Genomic DNA, 21,120 nt, shown 5'->3' with positions numbered 1-21,120 from the left:
AATTGATAATAAATTTAATATTTTTAAATTTGTATTGATTTTAAAAATTATGCCTGAATTATCATAATTATTTTTTATTTTAATTATTATTTGACTAAGCAAATTTAATTTTTTTATAAACAATTATTTACGTAACTTCCCTTAGAGTTGTATTAATCTTTTATGACAAGGATAAAATGGAACCTTAAGAGACCTTAATTGGACCAATTTTTATTGTTTGTGAACATTTGCATTCTAACGAATATGACAATTAATTGGTGTGCCAATGTTCTGTATTTATTGCAAGTGCTAAAATAAAATATATAAGGTTTGTTATATGGTCCTCTTCTACTCTAAGTTTTCTTTTTTACTTGGAAACTAAGTAAGTTTTGAACTCAAGTAATTAAAACAGAACAGAAAGACACATTAATAATAGTAAGAACTTGATTAATTATAAACTATTATAGTACTATTTTAAAAAATTGACCCACAACAGAAAAACAAAAAAAGGAAAGCTGAGAAACTCAGATATACTTCTGTTCTTTTCTTTTTCTAGAAAGCATCTTTTTCAAACTTTTAATTCCATATTGATCTGTTGTTTCATCACCTTGTTCTTCTTACTCTATCTACATTCTGATCTGAGTGTTTCTAAAACTCTGAAACTTTATTGAGCTAAAAGATGACGTTTCACTTGAGAATGGATGAGTCTCCACCGGGCACCGGCTGAAAAGTTGCGCGAAAATAGCTACCTTATGTAGCGACTTTGAGTTGAATGAGTTGCATGTCCAGCCGCCGGGGACGTGATACGTGTCCATTCCATAGTAGCTGATTACCTCAGCGACTATGATATCATAGCAGTTTGGAAAAAAAAATCGACTATATGACATTCAAGTATCTTATATTCAAAAAGGGACAATACGGTCAATGCCTCCTCAAACTCCTCTCTAAAAGTAATTGATATGTGGTGTTTTATTTGTCATGTGTGCTTTGATCTTTGTGATACTTTTTTAAGAAATTATTTACAGATTATGGTCAAGCTGTAAGGTGCAATCTCCCTCTGGTTGCGAGCAAAAGTCTGTATCCCTCACTTCATTCCTTGTGTTCATCTCTGAAGGACGTTGGGGTGGTCTATGGTGGCCGCGCTAGCTGCTCTAAATGTGTTGGAGCTCAAAATTCTAGTTATCTTTTTTTTTTTGGAAAGAAATTCTAGTTATCTTTCAAACTTGCATTATAACAAAAGGACGGTTTACCTTAATGGAAATTTTTTACAGAAACAAGTCATGATAGCATAAAAAAAGATTGGAGCTTTGGCGTAAAAAGCTAAGTCACACTGTGAATATCAAACACTTGATCCACTCTCATACACTCTAAGCTCAAGTCCGTGAGCTGAAGAGCATAGATTTTAAACTTCACAAATTTGCCATAGAATTGACAACCATGCAACAGATAAAGCAAGGTGTATGTTGAATGCCTAATTGCTTATCCCCATCTCTCGTCTAATAATAATAATATTCATTTCTTAGTTCCGATTCCCCCACCCTCCCATTTTTAAGTTTTCTTCCATACTAATTGGTGTGCCATGTGTGTTTGTTATCGGTGATGCTGAAATTCGTGAGGATAATACTTTATACTTCTCTGCAATATCAAATTTTCTATCATTTCATTCTGTATTGGGATAAAGAAGATTGGTTTATCCCGATGCTCGCACACCATAACTATTTGTAGGGTATCTGTATAATTTATACCATTGATATCTGTCTTGTTGGCTTCGAAGAAGAGCTGGTCTATTGTACTACTGAGTACTGGTGTTGCGTAGCCACAGCTATATGAAAATTATGAAAAATAGGAATCAGTTCAAGATATCTTAGATTGGCTCCAGATACAGGACAGTTCTGAGAATATATATTATAGTTATTGGCCATAATATTTGTTACATTCACTAATGACATTGTTGACCTGCGTTGAATGGGCTTTCTTCCCTCTATTTTCTTAGACTTGTATTTCCATGTTATAAACATTTTTACAAGTTATTTCAAGGAAATGATCTCATTTGATTATTGATTGATTTGTAGGTCACGTATACATAAGCGTCGCCCATAGGGGGCTCCACTTCCAGAGAAGACTACACATTATTTCTGACTTCAAAAGGAGGTATACATGTCATCTTATGTCATGTTGAAATTGAGTTAATTGAAATCCTATTGTAATGGGATATTTACAACATAAAAGAGCCGAATAGGCTCCATTATTAGGCTATTTAAAACAAGAGAGACAAAAAGATTACAAAATAACCATTAGAACATGTACGATGCCAAATTAAGAAAATTGGTCAAATCTATGTTATTTGCTTTGCTGCATATTTATCAGCAAGATCCCTATTCATATGCTGTAAACACGAGTTCTTCTTTGTTAAGACCCAAGCAAAACATCTCTTGATCCCCAAAAAGGTAAAACCGTGGAAGTTCGCTGGAAGCCAACTTCAATCAGATTGGTTTGCATTCTATGCACCTGTAATGGAAAGCATAAGACTTGTAATTGATTTCAACGTGGCTATAAAGTATACCGATACGTGCTCTCTGCAAGCCTTTTGAAGCAATATTCTAGCATATGATCCATAAGGGTCAAAATTAAATAGCGAGTTTTAGGGTAATGCTATATAGCCAAAATTCTGATAAAATTCAACTAGATTCAAAGATAGTTACTGGATGAAATCAAGTAGAAGGAATCACTCTCCCATTCAAGAGTCAACAAGCATGCCAAATCACTATTAAAAAATCAGGCAAAAAAATTATGGCCATGTTACATCTTTTTGTTCTTTCTTTTTTCTTTTTTGTCAATGCTATGTTTTGATTACTGAAAGCAGGGCTGATAAATAGATAACTGCTCAGTACCATCCAGATTTCAAAACATCAAAGAGATGTCCCAGTTTTATCACTGTTGCACTTGCTAATTAATTAGCAGTAAGATATACGGCCTAGTACCAGTTTTGGAAGCAGAAATTATATCAATGAGGACAGAGGTGACGCAGTTTTAGCCATGAAACAAGTATCATGTGACATACTTCCTAACAAATCAAATCGAACCTAAATACAACAATAACAATGATGCCTTATCCCTGGAGATGGAGTTGGCTACATGGATTATAATCAATGCCATTGGATTCTTTCAAAGATCATGTTTTACAATAAAACCATTTAGAGCAAGATCTTTTAATGATTTCTCATAAAAGTTTTCAGTCTTCCCCTACCTTTTTTTTTTTTTTTTTGGTTTCCTCTGTCCTTTTACTCGGACAATAATTCTTTTATTTGATTGAATTTTCTCACCAGAGCTTCTCCTTTCATGACCAAACCATCAATTCTGTTATTTGATTGAATTTTCTACCAGAGCTTCTCCTTACATGACCAAACCATCTTTGCCAATACTTTACATCACTGGTCCCAAGAGATATGTTAGGCAGTCCACAATCAACATAAACTTTGTCTAATCATTTGACATGGATAAAATCAAACCCTTATAAATGATACCTTAATTGGATCAATTATTGTTGTTCATCGAGCTTTTTTAACACCACATGTTCCAAGCTCTTTCTTTCCAAGTAATTTTGACCTTAAAAATAAACATTTGCATTTCCGTAAAGCAATATGACAATTAATCAGCATATCAATGTTCTACATTTATGATAAGTGCTAAAAGAAAACTATGTAAGGCTTATTAAATGGACTTGGATCCCCTCCCAGTCTAAATAACAAGATATGGTCCCAATTATAGAGAGAAAGACATATTTTTTTTAATATAACTGGTAAATAGTATAGACCCAGAAAGGCCCCTTGCCACAAGGGTTGATGTTGTCACCATAAGACCCAAAGGTCTTGCAAAATAAACAAGGTAAGGGTGCCTATTATAGACCCTTCCCTAGACCCTGCACATGGCAGGAGTATAACTGGTGAATACTATAACCAATCATGGTTGATGATAGAACATGTGTCTTTCTCTTCTCAAGAAGATCCAATAGTTTTATTCAAGAACAAGCAGAGGATCCAAATGCTTTCCATACCTTCCCATCAAGAGCAATCGAATCAAGAAGATCCACCAAACAAGAAGGCCATGACATTCGTAGGTATGGAAGGTCTATATTTTTTCAACTGAAAATTCTGCACTTTAGTGAAAGGAGAAGACCGACCAACAAGTAGAGCAGGAAACATGGACAGAACCTAAGAAAAATCAAAGACAGACAAAGAAGTTAGTTCAAAGTACAGTAACCAAGGAACTATTAATTGATATACCGCATTTGACAAAGAGATGTACTTACTTTAATGATATCAGGTGATAAGGATACAAACTTGGCACTCCCCATCACTTCAAACAATTCAATCAGCTGAAGAGACAAATTAGTGGCCTTGTTCAATTCATCAGAGAGATCAAAACCGCCCACATGAATCATCACTTTCTCCACAAAGGGAAGGTTCACCTTAGTAGAAAAATCATAAAGAAACGAGTCATGATAGCTAAAAGATTGGAGCTTTGGCGTAAAAAGCTCAATCACACAGTCTGGACCAAACAGTTGATCCACTCTCATATACGATATAAGCAAATCCGTGAGCAGAGGAGCAGAGATTTTAAACCTCTTAATTATGCCATCGAATTGACAACCATGTAGGAACAGACATCTCAAATTAGCACAACCCCTGAAAGGATCAATCACCTCTTCGACACCATACTCGAACAGGCAATCAAAAAGATACAAATTTTTCAGGAAAACAAAATCAAAGGTTCTGGTCTCAAATGCTATGTCTGCCAGCTTGAGGGTAGTGAGGGATTGACAAGCATAGAGTTGGGGTAGTTTCTTTATAAAACGTGGAGCAAAGATGCTAAGAACCTGAATGCCCCTAGGTATAACATAATCAATGATGGAATCTATGCTGTACCCATAATCTACTTTATTGTCGCACACAAGTTTCAGCATGTAGACATTGATGGAAGCGTCTCTGCGTGACAATACATCGTCCACGAAACCTTGGAAAAAGTGCGGACTATAGAAGGATTGGTCATGGAAATTGAGAATTTGAAGGGAAGTCCAAAGGTACCTCCATCGTTTGCTCAGAACACTTGTTTGAACTGCTGTTTTTGCGTCCACAAAGGGAAGTATGCGATGGATCACTTCATCTGGCAAATTGCTGAGTCTGTCCTCTTTCATTATGCTCTTCTTCTCCTTCTCCTTCTCCTTCTCCTTCTTGGCATTGCTGTTTTCTTGTGTTGCAACCATCGAACCCTCCTTGTATTCAATTTCAATTGAAGATTTCATCTTTTCCTTTCTTACCACAGAAGACCGAAAAACAAACCACTACTTCTCTTCCTCTTTCTCTATCTCCGCGACTCCGCCTTCTGAGTTTCTCTGCTGCGTCTAGGGTTTTTCTGCATTTGGGGCTTTTTTGTTTTAACCTTTGTTTGGATCTGAGGTAAAAAAAAGTAAAATAAGATAAATAACAATCCAAGAAAGAAAAAAAATATAAATAACTAGTCCCCGAACCTAGCTAAGTCAAGCCCGAATTAATATTTTAATTGTGAAGGATACTGTAATAATCAAGTTGTGTTATTATCATGTTACTACCAATCAATCTCACCATTAGATCGATTATGTTGATCCAACAATTATACTTATTTTCATCTTTGAATGATTATGATTCCTCATATTTAAAGTGAAATCATTAAATATGAAAAATCATAATCATACAAAGATGGAAATAAATATAACCGTTGGATCAACATAATTGATCTGACGGTGAAATTGATTGGTAGTAACTTGGTAATAACACAACTTGGTTGTTACAATATCATTCCTCTATCTTAATAGCTCAATTAAAATTAAGTTAATTTTGCTAATTTGAAATTTAGATTAAGCTAGGGAGATAAGTTTTCTTTGTTTATCTATGTTTAAATTCTTTATAATTTATTGTTAATATTAATAAAGGTGATATTTTTCTTATGTTGTATAAGAGAAGTATTATTTTCTATACTCACATTTTTTAAATAGGTCTTATAAGATTTTTTTTCTCTCTTCTATTTATTATTTATTGTTTGAGTAAAAAATAATATTTTTCTTATGCAACATAGAAAAAATATTACCCATTAATAATTCATAAAATAACAATTTATAATTAAAATCACCCACGTGTTCTTTTGCATATGAGTCATAAAGTTAACATTTTAATAAATAACTAGCCCACTAATGCATGGGCTTGCTGAAATCAGGCCTGGATTAACATTTTAATAGCTCATTTAAAACATAGACTAACTCTGTTTTGGGTCTAGTTGGTTTCTAAGAATATTTTAATCTATTGTAATGTTGAGTACTAATGATGTTAAACCACCACTGTATGGGAAAGATGAAAAGTTTGAATGAGTTCAAGGAAGCACATCTTAGAAGGCATAGAATGGTTCCAGAGATAGGATTGTTCTTGAAATATATTGTAATTATTGGCTGTAATATTTGTTATATTCATTAGTGAAATTGTTCTCCTAAGTTGAAGTGGTTTTTTCTTCCCCTTATTTTCTAAGACTAGTATTTCCATGTTATAAGCATTTTTATTATTTTAAGTTATTTCAAGGAGCCGAATTCATTAATTGTTGATTGATTGGTAGGACATGTAAATGCAACATGAGCGTTGAGTTTATAGAAAATAATTGCATGATCTTTTTCTCTCTCTTCCTTCTTCCTCTTTTTCTCCTCTCTCTCCTCTCCTTTCTCTCTACCAGGCTCAAATGAGCTAGGATCACTCAATATTTGTTCCGAGTTTACAAGGAAGATATACCCCTCATCTTATGCCATATTCAAATTGAGATTATATGTAAATAGCCTATTTATAGCATAAGAAAGCCAAATAAGATCCCTCAATAGGCCATTTACTACAAAAGAAACAAAAAAAATTACAAAATAACCATCAGGAACAAATATGATGCCATTTTAAGAATAATACAACTTCTCTTTGCCCTTAGCATTGCTACATATTGTTGGGACCAAACAAGCATACACATAATTGCAAATCAAAAAGAGAAAAAAGGAAGAAAAATGGAGACGCAAATTACCTTAGTTCACTCAATATAAGCTACATCTAACAATATGCAATATATTTTCTTCACTGCATTCGTTACAGTACTCATTTTATAAGAGAAATATAATCAAGCTTAAAAATTCTAAACAACATCAACTATTTATAGGTCCAGCCCTAAACTACCAAAGAAAGGAAAAATAAAACAAGTCAAAGACCTATAACAATACCACCAAACCTTCACAGAGTCATCATCAAATACAAAGTATAACACGTAGCCAATAAATTTATCAGAAAGACCTTATTCCTTTGCTGAAAACAAGAGTTCTTCTGTGTTAAGACCTAGGTAAAGTATCTCTTAATTCTTTAGGGGCTGTTTGGTATGAGAATTTTGGTTGAAATCCTGGGAAAGTGGGGTGGGGAAAAAAATTTCTGGGTTTGGTACAAGAAGAAGTGAAAATATTCTTAGCATTATTTTTTCCCCATCATTTTATTTATAACTACAAATTCCCAAACTAAAATACCATCTCACCCATGGTATTATTTTTTCCCCACCCCATTGGAAACAATTAACAACTTGCTAAGACAAAAATGAAAAATGCCCTGGAATACCATATCAGGTGTGTGAAAAAAATCTTGGGAGGAAACACCACATCGTGTGCTCCGAAAAATCGAATTTGTTCTTGTGTCCTCCATCTCCGCGGTGTGGCACGAAGCATCTGGAATAATGACTTCTATTCAATCATCCAAGACCTACACAGAGCATCTGGAAGGAAGCACAGAGAAATAGGAAGTCAGGATAAAAAAGGTTAAAATGATACAGAAGAACATTATGCGGTGCACCTCTACTAATTCTAATTTGTGTCAGATGGTGGTACAATGGCGGAGCCACGTCTGGAGGGTGCCTGACTCTGCTAAATTTTAACAAATTTAATTATTATATACAATTATATAATTAATTATAATTTAGTCTGGATTAAAATTATAATTTGGCCCGGACTAAAATTAAAATATATTTGATGAAGGATTTGAGTAGGTTATATCAAGTTATGTGTTCAATTTCAGTTTGTATCCAAAAAAAATTAAAAGTATTTAATAAAATTAAAAACTATTTAATAAAGTTTTCACTCTTTTGACTCTCTTAATTTATGTTTCATCTTACGCTGATGCCTCTCTCTTGCCCTGTTCTAAATTCTAAGGTCAGGCTCTCTCTCACCAGGTATTTGGCTTTTTTTTCCCGTTTTTAGCTCTTTTTCTCTGTCAATGGAGCTAAGCTAAGGATCCTACCTTTAACCCAACTAGTTTTTAGGAATTTTTGTTCTTTCAATTTTTTTCCCCAACAAAAAGTTCATAGTGGAAAGGCACCACTTTAACGCTGATAATTTAGCGCTAATGCCTCTCTTTCAATTTTTGTTCTTTCTCTGCCAATTTAGCGCTGATAAAGGCACTACTTTCCTCAAAGTGGGAGCAAAAACCTTAGTTGACCATTTATTATTTTATCATTTTATTTCACCGACCTTTATCATCTTTGCTCTTTTAGTGTTTGTTCTTTTTGCCTTCAACTCGTGGTTATTTTGAACAACATATTGGTCCCACTAAGCAGTGACAAAGTATATATAATGGATTCGATGATGCTAACTCTATATTTTTTTTTTTAGGTGTGGGTTTTTTAAAGAGTACTATTTAGTTCTTTTTATTCAGATTTAAAGTTAGATCTACCACCAAGACACTTGAATAGAATATTCTGTGAATTTAAATGAAATAAAATTTTCTCTTTTGTTTTTGTTTTAGGAGAATTAAATCATCTATTAGTGGACAATGGGCACATGACAGATATTTTTATTTGCAATTCATCAGCCAAGTTACATGGAGATGGAATTATATAAACTCTTGGTTTAGCTTATTTGTACTTTTTAATATGAACTTGTTATGTTTTCTAGTGAGTTAATTATTGTTTAGGGTTTAGATATTAGATATTGAGGCCACTATTCTAGGATTTTATTAAAAATGTGTAAGAATGAGTTTTTTTTTTATAGAATTTAATTTGAGTCATGTTAGTGAAATGTATTTTATATTTTTGTATTCAATGTGTTTTCTGACACAGGTAGCTGTTGAAAAGTATAGGTAAGGATAAACAGAAAAGTATAGATGTGTTCTTTAAAAAGAAACTAGTTTCTGAAAGTGAATCAAGTGATGATCCTACGAATATAATTTATGAAAGTAATGCACTTTCTCATGAGCAACCTCCTTCCAAGTGTTGTAGAATTGAACATACTGATGACATTATTACAGTCAAAAATGAAAGTTTTGAACGTGATCCAGGCAAACGTAAGCCAATTTGGGAATATTCAGCTAATGAAGTCGATGAGATACGGAGAGCTTATTTAATAGTTGGACCATATCAAGCTCAATGCTCTTATCCATTTTCAAAGGAAAAACATCCTCAACGTTTTCAAGCTTCTTGGTTCAAAGAATTTTCTTCGTGGCTTGAGTATCCATTTAATAGTTGCAATTCTTATGTTTGAAATTCTTACCGGAAAGCTTAGTGCTTTTATGTTTGCTTTGATATATAATCATTGGCAATTGTTCATTTGAATTTTTAATGTTATGTGAGATTATTTAGTAAATCATTTAGATCTCTATGCTAGAATTCATTGTAAATTTTTTTTCTAATAAATATATGTAATTACGATAAATATTTTAATAATTTGATATATAAATTTTTTTGGCCCGGACTAAATTTATAGCCTCGCTTTGCCACTGTGCATGTAAGCCACAACAAATTAATGGATATTACTACCAAGTAGTTGTGCATTGACCAAGGAACTTCAGCCTCGGCAAGTTTTTCTATGTTTTTGGCATTTTCAGAACTAACAATCTTTTTCCTCCCACTGTTGCAACTTGTTAATGACATCAACATAGAGATTAAATAGAAAAAAAAACCACCACGAAGAGAGAGTGACAAAACTGAGGTATAAAAAGCAACGGACAATGATTCAATATTCAAACACATGGGTAAAATTGTAATTTCGGTACACATTCCTAGTAATATTTTACAATCAATTAAATATAACATCAAAAAAATTATTTCAATATTTTCGAAAAAACAAATTCTCACTATATTCCCAAAAATCATAATTTTTGAATAAAAAAAAATTCTTTTATATAAAACGCTTCTAATAGATAAAACCGTGGAAGTTAGTTGGAAGTTGTCTTCAATCAGAATGATTTGCACCCTATGCACCCCTAATATAACACATTATACTCGTAATTGATTTCCACATGGGTCATGCTATAAATAATATCATAACGTACTCAATGCAAGCCCTTTGAAGCCCAATACTCTAGCATATGATCCACAATGGTCAAAATTAAATAGCAAGTGCAATATATTGCATTTTGATCTAGACAATAGCGAATATAAAGAGTAATGCTATATAGCTGAAATTATGATAAAATTCAACTGATTCATATATGGTTGTTTGATGGAATAAAGTAGAGGAAATCACTCACCCATTTAAGAGTCTAACAAACATGCCAAATCACTTTAAAAAAAATTCAGGCAGAAAAATTATGGCAGAGTTACATTCTCCTTTTTCTCAATCCTCAGCTTGGATAACTGAAAGTTTAGATATGAATTTCACCAACTTACTTGATTTATGATGAACAGCATGCTAGATACGTTAAATATATAATTTTTATTTACCATCCAGATTTTAAAACATGAAAGAAGGTTTTTTCTCCAAATAATTCTTTGTTTTTCTTAAAAAAATTATCTATTTAATTTACTTTTTGAAAGATATTTCAAATTAATACAGTCAATTATGCACGAAAAACGTACAAGACTCTTCGTGCAAGACATGTCCCGCACGTAATGTCATCGTTCAAGTCCCACATCCAAGTCCCCACGTTGACTATATGTGACTCTTTACGTCTTGCACGTTAATTCTATCGGACTTAATGCCAATGTGTAAGTCTCACAAGTTTGCCGTAAAGTCCCGTATATTTGTCACGTGAGACTATCACGTTGGCATTAAGTCCTATATAATCAACGTGCGAGACTTATAAGAATCTCATATAATCAACATATGGGACTGTCATGTTAGCATTAATCCCGCATATGGGATTCATCGTATTAATTTATAATATGCTTTAAAAAATAAATTAAATAAATATTAAAAAAAACTCTGGTTTGGTTAAAAAACTCATAAACAAATGTCCAAGTTTTATCATTGTTGTTGTTGCTAACTAATTAGTTATTAGATATACAACCTAGTATCAGTTGTGGAAGCAGAAATTTGAGCAAAGCAAAAGGAGTTGTAGTAGTTTTACAATGAGAACGGAGTTGGTGTAGTTTTATTTAGCCAAGAAACATGTATCACGTGACACATTTCCTAACAAATCAAATCGAACCTACCTAATGAGTAGGAAAGAAATTGATATATCTTCAAATAGAACCTTAATACAACAATAACAACAATGCCTTGGTGGAGTTGACTACATGTATTATAATCAATGCCATTGGTTTCTTTCAAAAATCAAGCTTCCACAAAAACCATTTCGAGCAAGGTCTTTTTATGATTTCTCATGAATTTTTATCAGTCTTCCTCTATCCTGTTAATCAGACAATAATTCTTCTGTTTGATTGATTTTTCTCATTAGAGCTTCTCCTTATATAACCAAACCATTAATCTAAAAAAACTTTACATCACTGGTCCCAAGAGATGCATTAGAAAATTGACAATCAACATAAACTTTGTCGAATATTTTATCAAATGGATTAAATAAAAGGATAGGATATTCTATCTAACTACTCTTCATACTTACCTTATCTATTCATCTCAATCATCGTTAGATCCAAAACTCAACCAATTTTTACTTTCTCTTTTTTCTCTTGATATTTTGATCCATTGATGTTAGAAATGAGTAGATAGAATAGACATGAAAAAAAAATTGACATAATACCATATCCCTTAAATCAAAGCCTTATAAATGAGACCTTGGTTGGATAAATCATATTGTTCGTCGAGCTTTCTCAACACCACGTGCTTCCGAGTTTTTGCTTTTCAAGTAATTTAGACCTCAGAAAGAAACATATGCATTTCCATAAAGCTACGCCAGTGTTCTGAATTCATTATAAGTGCAGAGAAAAAAGCTATATAAGGTGTATTATATGGACTCGTATCCTCTCCTAATTTCCAATAACAGGATACAGTCTTGAAATAGAGAGAAAAACATGTAGCTTTTTTTTTTTAATATAATTGGTGAACACTATAGACCCAAAGGGAAATCGTAGCACAGCCGTTGGTATTGCCACTATGTTGACCGAAAGGTCTCAAATTTAATTCATATAATTAATCTCCTGCAAATGCAAGATAAGGATAGCGATATAGACCTTCCTCTGAATGTTGCACATAGCAACTGGTGAATACTATATTGGTCCTTGCATGATAAAAATTGTGTCTTTCTCTTCTCAACAAGACCCTATACTTTTATTTAAGAACGAGGAGAGGATCCAAATCCTTATTGTATACCCTTTTCATACCTTCCCATCAATAGCAATGAAACTCAGGAGATCCACCAAATAAGTAGGCCACGACATTGGTAGATATGGAAACAGGGGAAGGTCTATCCATTTTTAACTCAAAAGTCCGCACTCTTGTGAAAGGAGAAGACAGACCATCCAATAAAGCAGGAAACATAGACAGAACCTAGGAAACATCAAAGACAGACAAGAATTTAGTTCAATGAACAATAAGCTAGCAACTATTAATTGAAATACCGCATTTAACAGAGAAAAAAAAATTACTTGAATGATACCCCTTGATAAGGATAGAAACTTTACACTCCCCATCACTTCAAACAATTCAATTAGCTGAAGAGACAAATTAGTGGCCTCGTTCAATTCATCAGAGAGATCAAAACTGCCTAGATCAATATCCACTTTCTCCACAAAGGGAAGGTTCACCTTAATGGAAAAATCATAAAGATACCTAAAGTCACGATAGCTAAAAGATTGGAGCCTTGGCGTAAAAAGCTCAATCACACAGTCTGAATCAAACACTTGATCCACTCTCATACGCGATATGCTCAAGTCAGTGAGTTGAGGAGCATATATTTTAAAACTCTCAATTTTGCCATAGTATTGACAACCATGTAGAAACAGACATCTCAAATTGGTACAACCACCGAAAGGATCAAGAAGCTCTTCAACCCCGCACTCGAACCGGCAATCAGAAAGATACAAATGTTTCAAAGAAACAAAATCAAACGTTGTGGTCTCAGTTGCTATGTCTGCCAGCTTGAGGGTGGTGAGGGAGTGACAAGCATAGAGCTGAGGTAACTTCCCTACAACACATTCAGCAAGGATGCTCAGAACCTGAATCCCCGTTAGTATAACATAGTCAATGATGGAATCTACGATGTACCCATCATCTAGTTCATCGTGGCACACAAGTTGAAGCATGTTGAGATTGGTGGAAGAGTCTCTGCGGGACAACACGTGCTCCACGAAACACTGGAAAAGGACAGGATCATCGAAGGACATGTCGTGGAAATTGAGGACTTGGAGGGAAGTCCAAAGGTACCTCCATCGCATGCTTAGAACACTTGTTTGAACTGCTATTTTTGCGTCCAGAGAGGAAAGTATGCGATGGATCACTTCATCTGGCAAGTGGCTCAATCTGTCCTGCTTCACTATGCTGCTCTTCTTCTTGCTGCTGTTGCTGTTTTCTTGTGCTGGAATCCTCGAAGCCCCTTCTTGTTCAACTTCAACCGAAGCCTTCATCTTTTCTTCCTTCTCACAAAATTTAGTGGGGGAAATTGTGATTGTCTTTCCTTTTTTCCTTCTCTGCATTTTAAGCTTCTTCTGTCCTTTTTCTCCTTATCTCCTAAGTATTAACTTAATTAGATTTTTCTATAAATTAATTCCCTTCCTTTATCTCTTCACGAATTTCGAGGTAATAAAAAAGGATTTAATATATGTTTTTTGAAGATAAAGTTATCCCGTACGTAAATAGAATCACGTGAAGAGAAAAGAAAGAAAAATAAATGATTCATTGGTTATACTGGCAATAGATAAGTTTATCGACAAAGAGATATTCATTATTTTCGTTTTGCATACGAGAAATGTTAAATATATAAAAAAGGGTCTCACGTTTTCTATAGTTAACGTCGATAAGTTATTTATATTAACTTTAAAATGATATTATTTTGGCAGAAATTAATGTATTTTTGTAATTGTAATTTATTTGCAGACTATAGTATATCTCATTATAATTTTTTAATTTTTCAACACGAAACAACGTCGTTTTGGAATGAAACGTAAATAATTTATCTATATCTAATGTAAAAACATTAAATCCATAAAAAAAATTATAAATTAATTGAAAAATTAAAAGTATTATAAATAAAATATATGCAAATTTAAGAAAATAAATAAATAAAAAATAACATAATTATTTTTCATATATCTTTCTTTGCATTTGGAGTTTCTTTTCTTTTACTCTTTTAAAATTGTCGGTCCCATCTAATCAAATTTTTATAATTATTATTTCACTTTCATTCTCATTCGTACATTTATTTATACTTTGTTTGAATAAGGGATAATAGAAAATAAAATATAGACAAGTCCAAAAAAATAAAGAGAAAAATAAATAACTAGTCTATTAATGAACAAGTTAACGACAGTCGGACCCAAATTAAATTTTAATAGTTTAAATCAATGTTTTAAAAATCGGATCAGACCTGTCGAGTCTATCCGGGTCTCGATGAACCAATGGGTTCTCCGGTTCGAGTCACTCTTTGGACTGGTTGTGCAATCAATCCGGTTTAGACCGGTCGACTCGGCCGGGTCTCAGTGACCCGGCAAGTTGAAGGAGATCCGGTTTGGACCGGTTACATGTTTTTTTTTTTTAAATGAGTTATATTACAAAAACGAGGTCGTTTTTTGTGTTTCAAGTTTCGACCTAAAGGAGACCCGTACCATATCTCATCTGATTCCTTGATTTCCTTCGCCGTTTGGATAGTTCTTCTCCGAAATTGAACCTGTATCAGCTGAGATTGACATTTCTCTTCGCCGTTCGGACGGACTTCAGATAGTTCTTGACTTCTTGGCAGTGCCTCTTCATTTTCCAAAAGCAGGCAATATAGGAACAAGGGAATCATGATACAGATCTTTGAAAGCCATGTGTGTGATACGATAATACAGCTCACGGCTTAAACTTACTTCCTGCAACTTTCTAACTCTTAATTTCTGTTACCGTCTAAAACTAGAAGAATCCGATTCTTATGTGGCTGAATTTTATTGATAATGATGCTGTATCTGTCACTGTATGCATTTTCAGTTTTTGTTATTCGTTAAGAGGATGATTTTGGGGTTATTTTTTAGATCTTGGTGATTAGAGTATACGGTTATTAATTTATATGGTGTCTGATTTCTTGCAGATCTAGTAATTAGAGTGTAGCATTGAACTCTAGTTTGCTTTTGCCATGGAAAATCGAGAGTTAGTGGAGATAAAACCAAACATTCTCTGTTCCAATTAATATCATGTAGAATTTGATTTTCTTAATCGTATAAGAATCACAACCATTTTTTTTTAGTTATGAAATTGTATACTATATTAGTAAAAAAAATTATATTTTATGAATTTTTAAGATAAGCCCATTATTGATAGTTTTCTTTTATGAATGTTTAATCTAAGTAATAAATTTATATTTTTTTAATATGAGAACAATGAACCCGGTGACCCAGTACTTCGACCGAGTCGATGACCGATCCGAGTTTTAAAACACTGGTTTAAATGAAATAAAAGCTAATTTAACTCATTTGAAATTTGAATTAAGTTTCTTGTAACTTTGTGAAGTTTATTTAACCTTTTCTGCAGTTTTGTAGTGTTCTTCACCAAATATAAGAGGTTGGAGCATAGCCGAAGTTGAATCTAAAGGATGTATTGTGGGATAAATACCTCTAGCAGCTAATTCTTTTTTTTTTTTTTTTTGATAACAGTAATAGCATCTAAATGTGTAAATGTTATGGGAAGGGTAGAGGGGTCAAATCGTTTGCAGGAGGATAACTCCTTGAATAGAAGTTATGAATCCTTGATCGGTAGAAGTTATGAATCCTTGCTCAATCTATTCTCTTTCGTTATGCTCTTCTCGTTAGCATGTGATTCTCTTTTCTTTTAGTGCTTTTTTTTTCTCTTTTTCTTTTATAAATTAATTTAAAGATTTATTATTTCTTATATTGTCTTTATTGAATTGACATATTAAGAAAAAGAGAGAAAAAAATATAAATCTCATATATTTTATGTATGCATAAGAAATAAGTTTATATCCTATAATAAAAAAAATTAAACCCTTAATTTAATTAGACTTTTATAGAAATTTATTCTCCTTCCTTATCCTCCACATATTTATACTGTGTTTGGATAAGAAGTAATAAAAAAAGAATTTAATATTTCTTGTATAAGATAAAGTGATGACGGGAGTTGATGGGCCTATTTACAAGAAATAGCTTCCTTTTTTTTATAAACTTATAAGAGAAAATTTTATCTCTAATATATATATAGAATAAATATATAAAAATTGTAAAATTATAAATCATTTGAAAAACCGAAATAAATTATAGAATAAAATATGAGTTTTATAATTTTCATGTAACACGTGAAAGAAAATTTTTCTACAGACCTTTTGATTTTTGTACTAATATGGGTCTCACATACGGCTTTTTCTAATATATGGGTCTATTATGACTTTTTGTCTCTATGACATAAGAATTCTCTTATCATATAACATGAGAATTATAAAACCCATAAAATATATACAAATCTTAAAAGAAGAAAAAAAAACATGCAATTATCTTTTATTTCTCCTTCTTTTGGAGTTTTTTTTTTTTTTTTTTTTTTTTTTAAGTAATCTCAAGGGTATCTTCCGGCTGTAATCGAATATTAATCCTCATCGAGCACTGTCGGACCCTTTCGGGGGCAGCTCTCCCAAATTATTTCTTTTTCTTTTTCTCTTTTAAAGTTTGGGAAAATTTCAAAATCCCCTTATACTTTTGCTTTGAATCATTTACTCTTTTATTTTATTTATTTTTAATCACTTACCCCTTTTGGTTTGTTCCATTCAAACCCATCCTTAACACACAGTTATAAGCTTAATTAATTTACTTACTCTTCTTAGAAGAAGAAAATAAACCAATAACATAAAATAAAAAATAGAAGAAAATATAAGATCAAATATGTTGAAAACATACAACACTTTATAGCAAAGTTTCGATAAAATATAAGCTCATTCAACGATCCAGTTTCAAGTTTTGATAACATACCTTTTAGATCATATCCCTCAGCACCAAAACGCTGACGAACTGCGATCTTCAAATCATCCCAATAGCAAGTAGTACCACCACTGTAAATCCACTAATACCATGGTGCAATAATTTCCTCCATCTTTAATCCCGCTAAATGCACCTTATACTCGTCTGGAATTTATTGTAATCCAAAGAACATCTCTGATTTGAAAATCCACCCATTTGGGTCATTTCCATCGAAGGCTGGTATCTCCAAGCGTATGAACTAGAACAAAAAATGAGGATAATTGGAATCAACACGATTATCAATACGAATGTGATTGTTGTGCAAATTTTCAAACTTCGTTTGATAGTGCTGACCTCTCTGTGTTCCAGATTCACGAGCCTGACTCTCCAACCCCAACAAAGCTGCATGAATTTGTTGCAGTTGATTGTTGAAAGTGGCAATTTAAGCTTGACTCTCATCTAAGCGTTGCTTGATATAGAGTTGGAAAGCACCAAACTCTTCTGCAAGATCTTGCACTTTCATGGTGGCAAATCTTGGAGAAGAATGTGGAAGCACCGATGTTAAAGTTGGGCTCTAAAAGAAACAAAGAACAAGGAGAAATTTTATTATTCGATAACCAAAATTAGTTACATTCGGTATTATATACAAAGCAAAACTATTGCTCTAGAATTGTCTTTTCGGTTACACCTATTAACCAAAATATAATTCACACACACATGTCCAGACTACACTACAACAACTAACACACCTCAACAACTATATACACATGACTAATTACACATTAGCAACTACATACACATGACTAATTACATGTCAGCTCTATTCTCACATCCCATAGTCCACCACCTAGCTTAGAGCACTAATTGTACGCGTTGAACGCCTGATGCTCTTAACAAAAAAAATCCACTATCCATTAAGCTTCATTGGTACTTGACAAACCGCTACAACCTACAAGTTTTATAGGTCATGTGTGACCTTACAACAACCTTCAAGTTTAAGGGTACTTGCAGACCTTACAACCTTTTCCAAATTTGTAGGCAATGGGCTACCTCTCAATCTCTTAGGGTCTCACTACCCTTTAACTCAAGAATATAATAAGGAATGATTTGAATAAGGATTTACACTCAAAGTGTGGATAATACAAGTTGAAGTACTATGATATATGAATTTTCAAAATATGAGCTCAAATATGTGTAATATTTGAAAGATATGAAAGAATATGTAAATGATAGTCTAAAAGCTCTCAAATTATCCTTAAGATGTCTAACAATGATGATCAAACTTGTTTAGAGCCATAAGGAATGTATTATGGTGATTTTAGCCAAAATTTGTTTATAGTTGTTATAAGCTTACTGGTTAGTAAGTATTCAAATCCTTTTCGTGAGGGATTCAAATCCTTGATTCTAGGAATAAGGAATTCGAATCCTCCCTTGATAGCAAGTGAAAAATGGTTAAAAATATATTTTTTACACTTCGTTTCACTTTCAAATGGTTCCTAACATTATAAAAATCTATAATTAACTCTTGAAAAGATGTTTATAAGGTTAAAACATGTTCAAAATATGGTAAAATCATGTTAGAATTATTTTTCCAATCCTAATTGACTCTTATGCATTAATTTCACAAATAGAAACTGATTTGATTCAAAAAATCGTTTCATGCACATTGTTTGCTCTTGTAAAAAAGACTATCACATTTAACATATGTAACTTATTTTCCTTTGAATGAAAAGCATGCCAAGATGATTTGTATAAGAGTCATTTAATTTTGAGAGATTAAGCAATATTGAGCTCATATAATGTAATTCAATATATACCATTAAAATTGAATCTAAATCCTAAAAGTATAATATAATAGGAACAAGGACTTAGCTTCTTGTGTTGATTCTTTGATCTTAATCTTCACTTGAATTTGATGTTTGATTTGTTGGTTTTGCAGTACTTTGACTCTTTGTTGGATTAGATTATCTTTTACCATGGCTTGTGAGATTAAGCTTTTCTTCAAGGTTATCCATGGTTTGTTGCCTTTGATACTGGTTTTGCTCCTATTATTCTTCCTTGTTGCTCTTGATCCATTGCTAGTTTTCTTCATAGCTCATCCACGTTCTTGCCACTTTTAATATCTTATTACTCTTCTTGTGTGGCTCAATCATGTATCTTCAATCTTCACACATGGTTGATACTTTTTACTCTTGATCAATGTTATTCTTTTTTTGTTGTTGCCTTTTTGTAATCATCAAAACATACTTTGTAGCTACAATTGGATTTTATGTTTTTTTTTGTCCCCAGCCTATTTCTTCTTCTTAATTTAGAAGTATTTGGTCTTTTTTCTCTTCTATTTTTTTTTTTTACTTTCAATTTTTTCTATAAAATGTTGTACGTTTCCAACATATTCGGGTCTTATTTTTCTTCTACATTTTTGTTTTTTTATCATGATCTATTTCTTTTTTCAAGAAGGGTAAATAGATTATTAAAGTTTATAATAGTGTTAAGAATGAGTTTTGATGGAACAAACCATGGGGGATAAGAGATTAAAAAGAGAAAGAATAAGATAAGTGATTCAAAGGAAAAATATATGGGGCTTTTGAACTTTTCCCTGATTTTAAAGGAGAAAATGGAAAGAAATTCAAAAAAAAAGGAAAAATGAAAGATAACTACATTTTTTTTTCTAAGATTTGCATATATTTTATTCTATAATTTATTTTAGTTTTTCAATTGGTTTATAATTTTACAATTTTTTATGGATTTAATATTTTATATGTATATTGGAAATAAAATTATCTCTTATGTTTCTATAAAAAAGAAGAAGTTATTTCCGGTAAATAGGGCCATTAACTCACGTCACCACTTTATGTTATGCAAGAAATATTAATTTTTTTATTACTTCTTATCCAAACACGGTATAAATGTGTGAAGAGTAAAAGGATAATTAATTTCTAGAAAAGTCTAATTAAATTAATATATAGGGGAGAAGGAGAAGATGAAAGAAGCACTAGAAAAGAAATAGAATCACATGCTAGCAAGAAGAAAAGCATAATAAAAGTGGATAGATTGAACAACTCACCAAATAAAGTGATCATTCACATACCTTGATAGTTTTTAATTTTGGGTTTGGTTTTTCTGCAGCCGTGGCAAAAAGAAAACATCTGTTGTGTAGACAAAAAATGGAACCAACTGATTTTTTGTTTTAAAAAAAATACCAGGATCAAACGTCGTATCTTGGTAAATATGTATATGTGACAGGCAAATTATTTATGCCGCAGCGGCAAAAATGATTTTCCTTTAATTTTAAATCTTTGCCTCATTTATTATAAGGAATCAATGTATCAGTTATTAGTAGGAGATAATTTTATCTTCTAAAATGGATGAAGTTATATGAAAATAAGAAAGAGAGAAAAAGAAAAAGTGGAATCCATCCACTAGTATTAAAGATAAGGGCTTCCTGAAAATTTGATAAGACTAATTATGTTGTGTGTTTCATCTTGCACTATGAATGTTCTTTGGAATGGGGCTTGTACTAAAGAATTTCGGCCAACTAGAGGCTTAAGACAAGGAGATCCTCTTTCTCCTTATCTTTTTGTCCTCTGCATGGAAAGACTAGCCCATCTCATTTCTCAGGCAGTGGATCACAGGAGGTGGAAGCCAGTGAGGATTAAAAGGGGAGCTCCACAAATTTCCCACTTATTTTTTGCTGACGATCTCCTTTTGTTTGCAGAAGCTTCTCAGGAGCAAGTGTTAATAATTCAACAGGCCTTACATATATTTTGTGATTCATCTGGT

General features: G+C 32.5%; 2 protein-coding genes across 7 annotated transcripts; both read right to left on the bottom strand.

The window, feature by feature from the left end:
• Positions 1 to 2,132: 2,132 nt before the first annotated feature.
• LOC133288505 (F-box protein At4g09920-like) lies at positions 2,133 to 5,386 on the bottom strand. Of its 5 annotated transcripts, none has more exons than XR_009748365.1 (3): positions 4,289 to 5,386; positions 3,504 to 4,190; positions 2,133 to 2,487 (listed from the first exon to the last, which is right to left on the bottom strand). XR_009748365.1 is itself a non-coding variant. In XM_061486285.1 (3 exons), exons 1-2 carry the CDS (start codon positions 5,279 to 5,281, stop codon positions 4,056 to 4,058), a joined length of 1,128 nt encoding a protein of 375 aa, XP_061342269.1. In that variant the 5' UTR covers positions 5,282 to 5,386; the 3' UTR covers positions 2,133 to 2,487; positions 4,034 to 4,055. The 5 variants fall into 5 exon arrangements, 3 of the variants coding, with proteins under 3 accessions (XP_061342269.1, XP_061342270.1, XP_061342268.1); XM_061486285.1 differs by having other exon boundaries at positions 4,034 to 4,190; XR_009748366.1 differs by lacking the exon at positions 2,133 to 2,487 and adding an exon at positions 2,520 to 3,410.
• A 6,692-nt stretch (positions 5,387 to 12,078) lies between these two features.
• LOC133288510 (F-box/FBD/LRR-repeat protein At5g53840-like) lies at positions 12,079 to 15,386 on the bottom strand. 2 transcript variants are annotated; one of them, XM_061486294.1, is made up of 3 exons: positions 15,010 to 15,386; positions 12,846 to 13,915; positions 12,079 to 12,736 (listed from the first exon to the last, which is right to left on the bottom strand). In XM_061486294.1, the coding sequence occupies exons 2-3, from the start codon at positions 13,879 to 13,881 to the stop codon at positions 12,669 to 12,671; spliced, it is 1,104 nt and encodes a 367-aa protein (XP_061342278.1). In that variant the 5' UTR covers positions 13,882 to 13,915; positions 15,010 to 15,386; the 3' UTR covers positions 12,079 to 12,668. The 2 variants fall into 2 exon arrangements, with proteins under 2 accessions (XP_061342278.1, XP_061342277.1); XM_061486293.1 differs by having other exon boundaries at positions 12,835 to 13,915; positions 15,010 to 15,374.
• Positions 15,387 to 21,120: the final 5,734 nt, after the last annotated feature.

Source organism: Gastrolobium bilobum, unplaced genomic scaffold, assembly GCF_033153095.1.
Source record: "Gastrolobium bilobum isolate Gb01-03AN ecotype WA unplaced genomic scaffold, APGP_CSIRO_Gbil_v1 utg2184, whole genome shotgun sequence".
NCBI classification, from domain to species: Eukaryota; Viridiplantae; Streptophyta; class Magnoliopsida; order Fabales; family Fabaceae; genus Gastrolobium; species Gastrolobium bilobum.
This window is presented reverse-complemented; position numbering and strand designations above follow the sequence as displayed.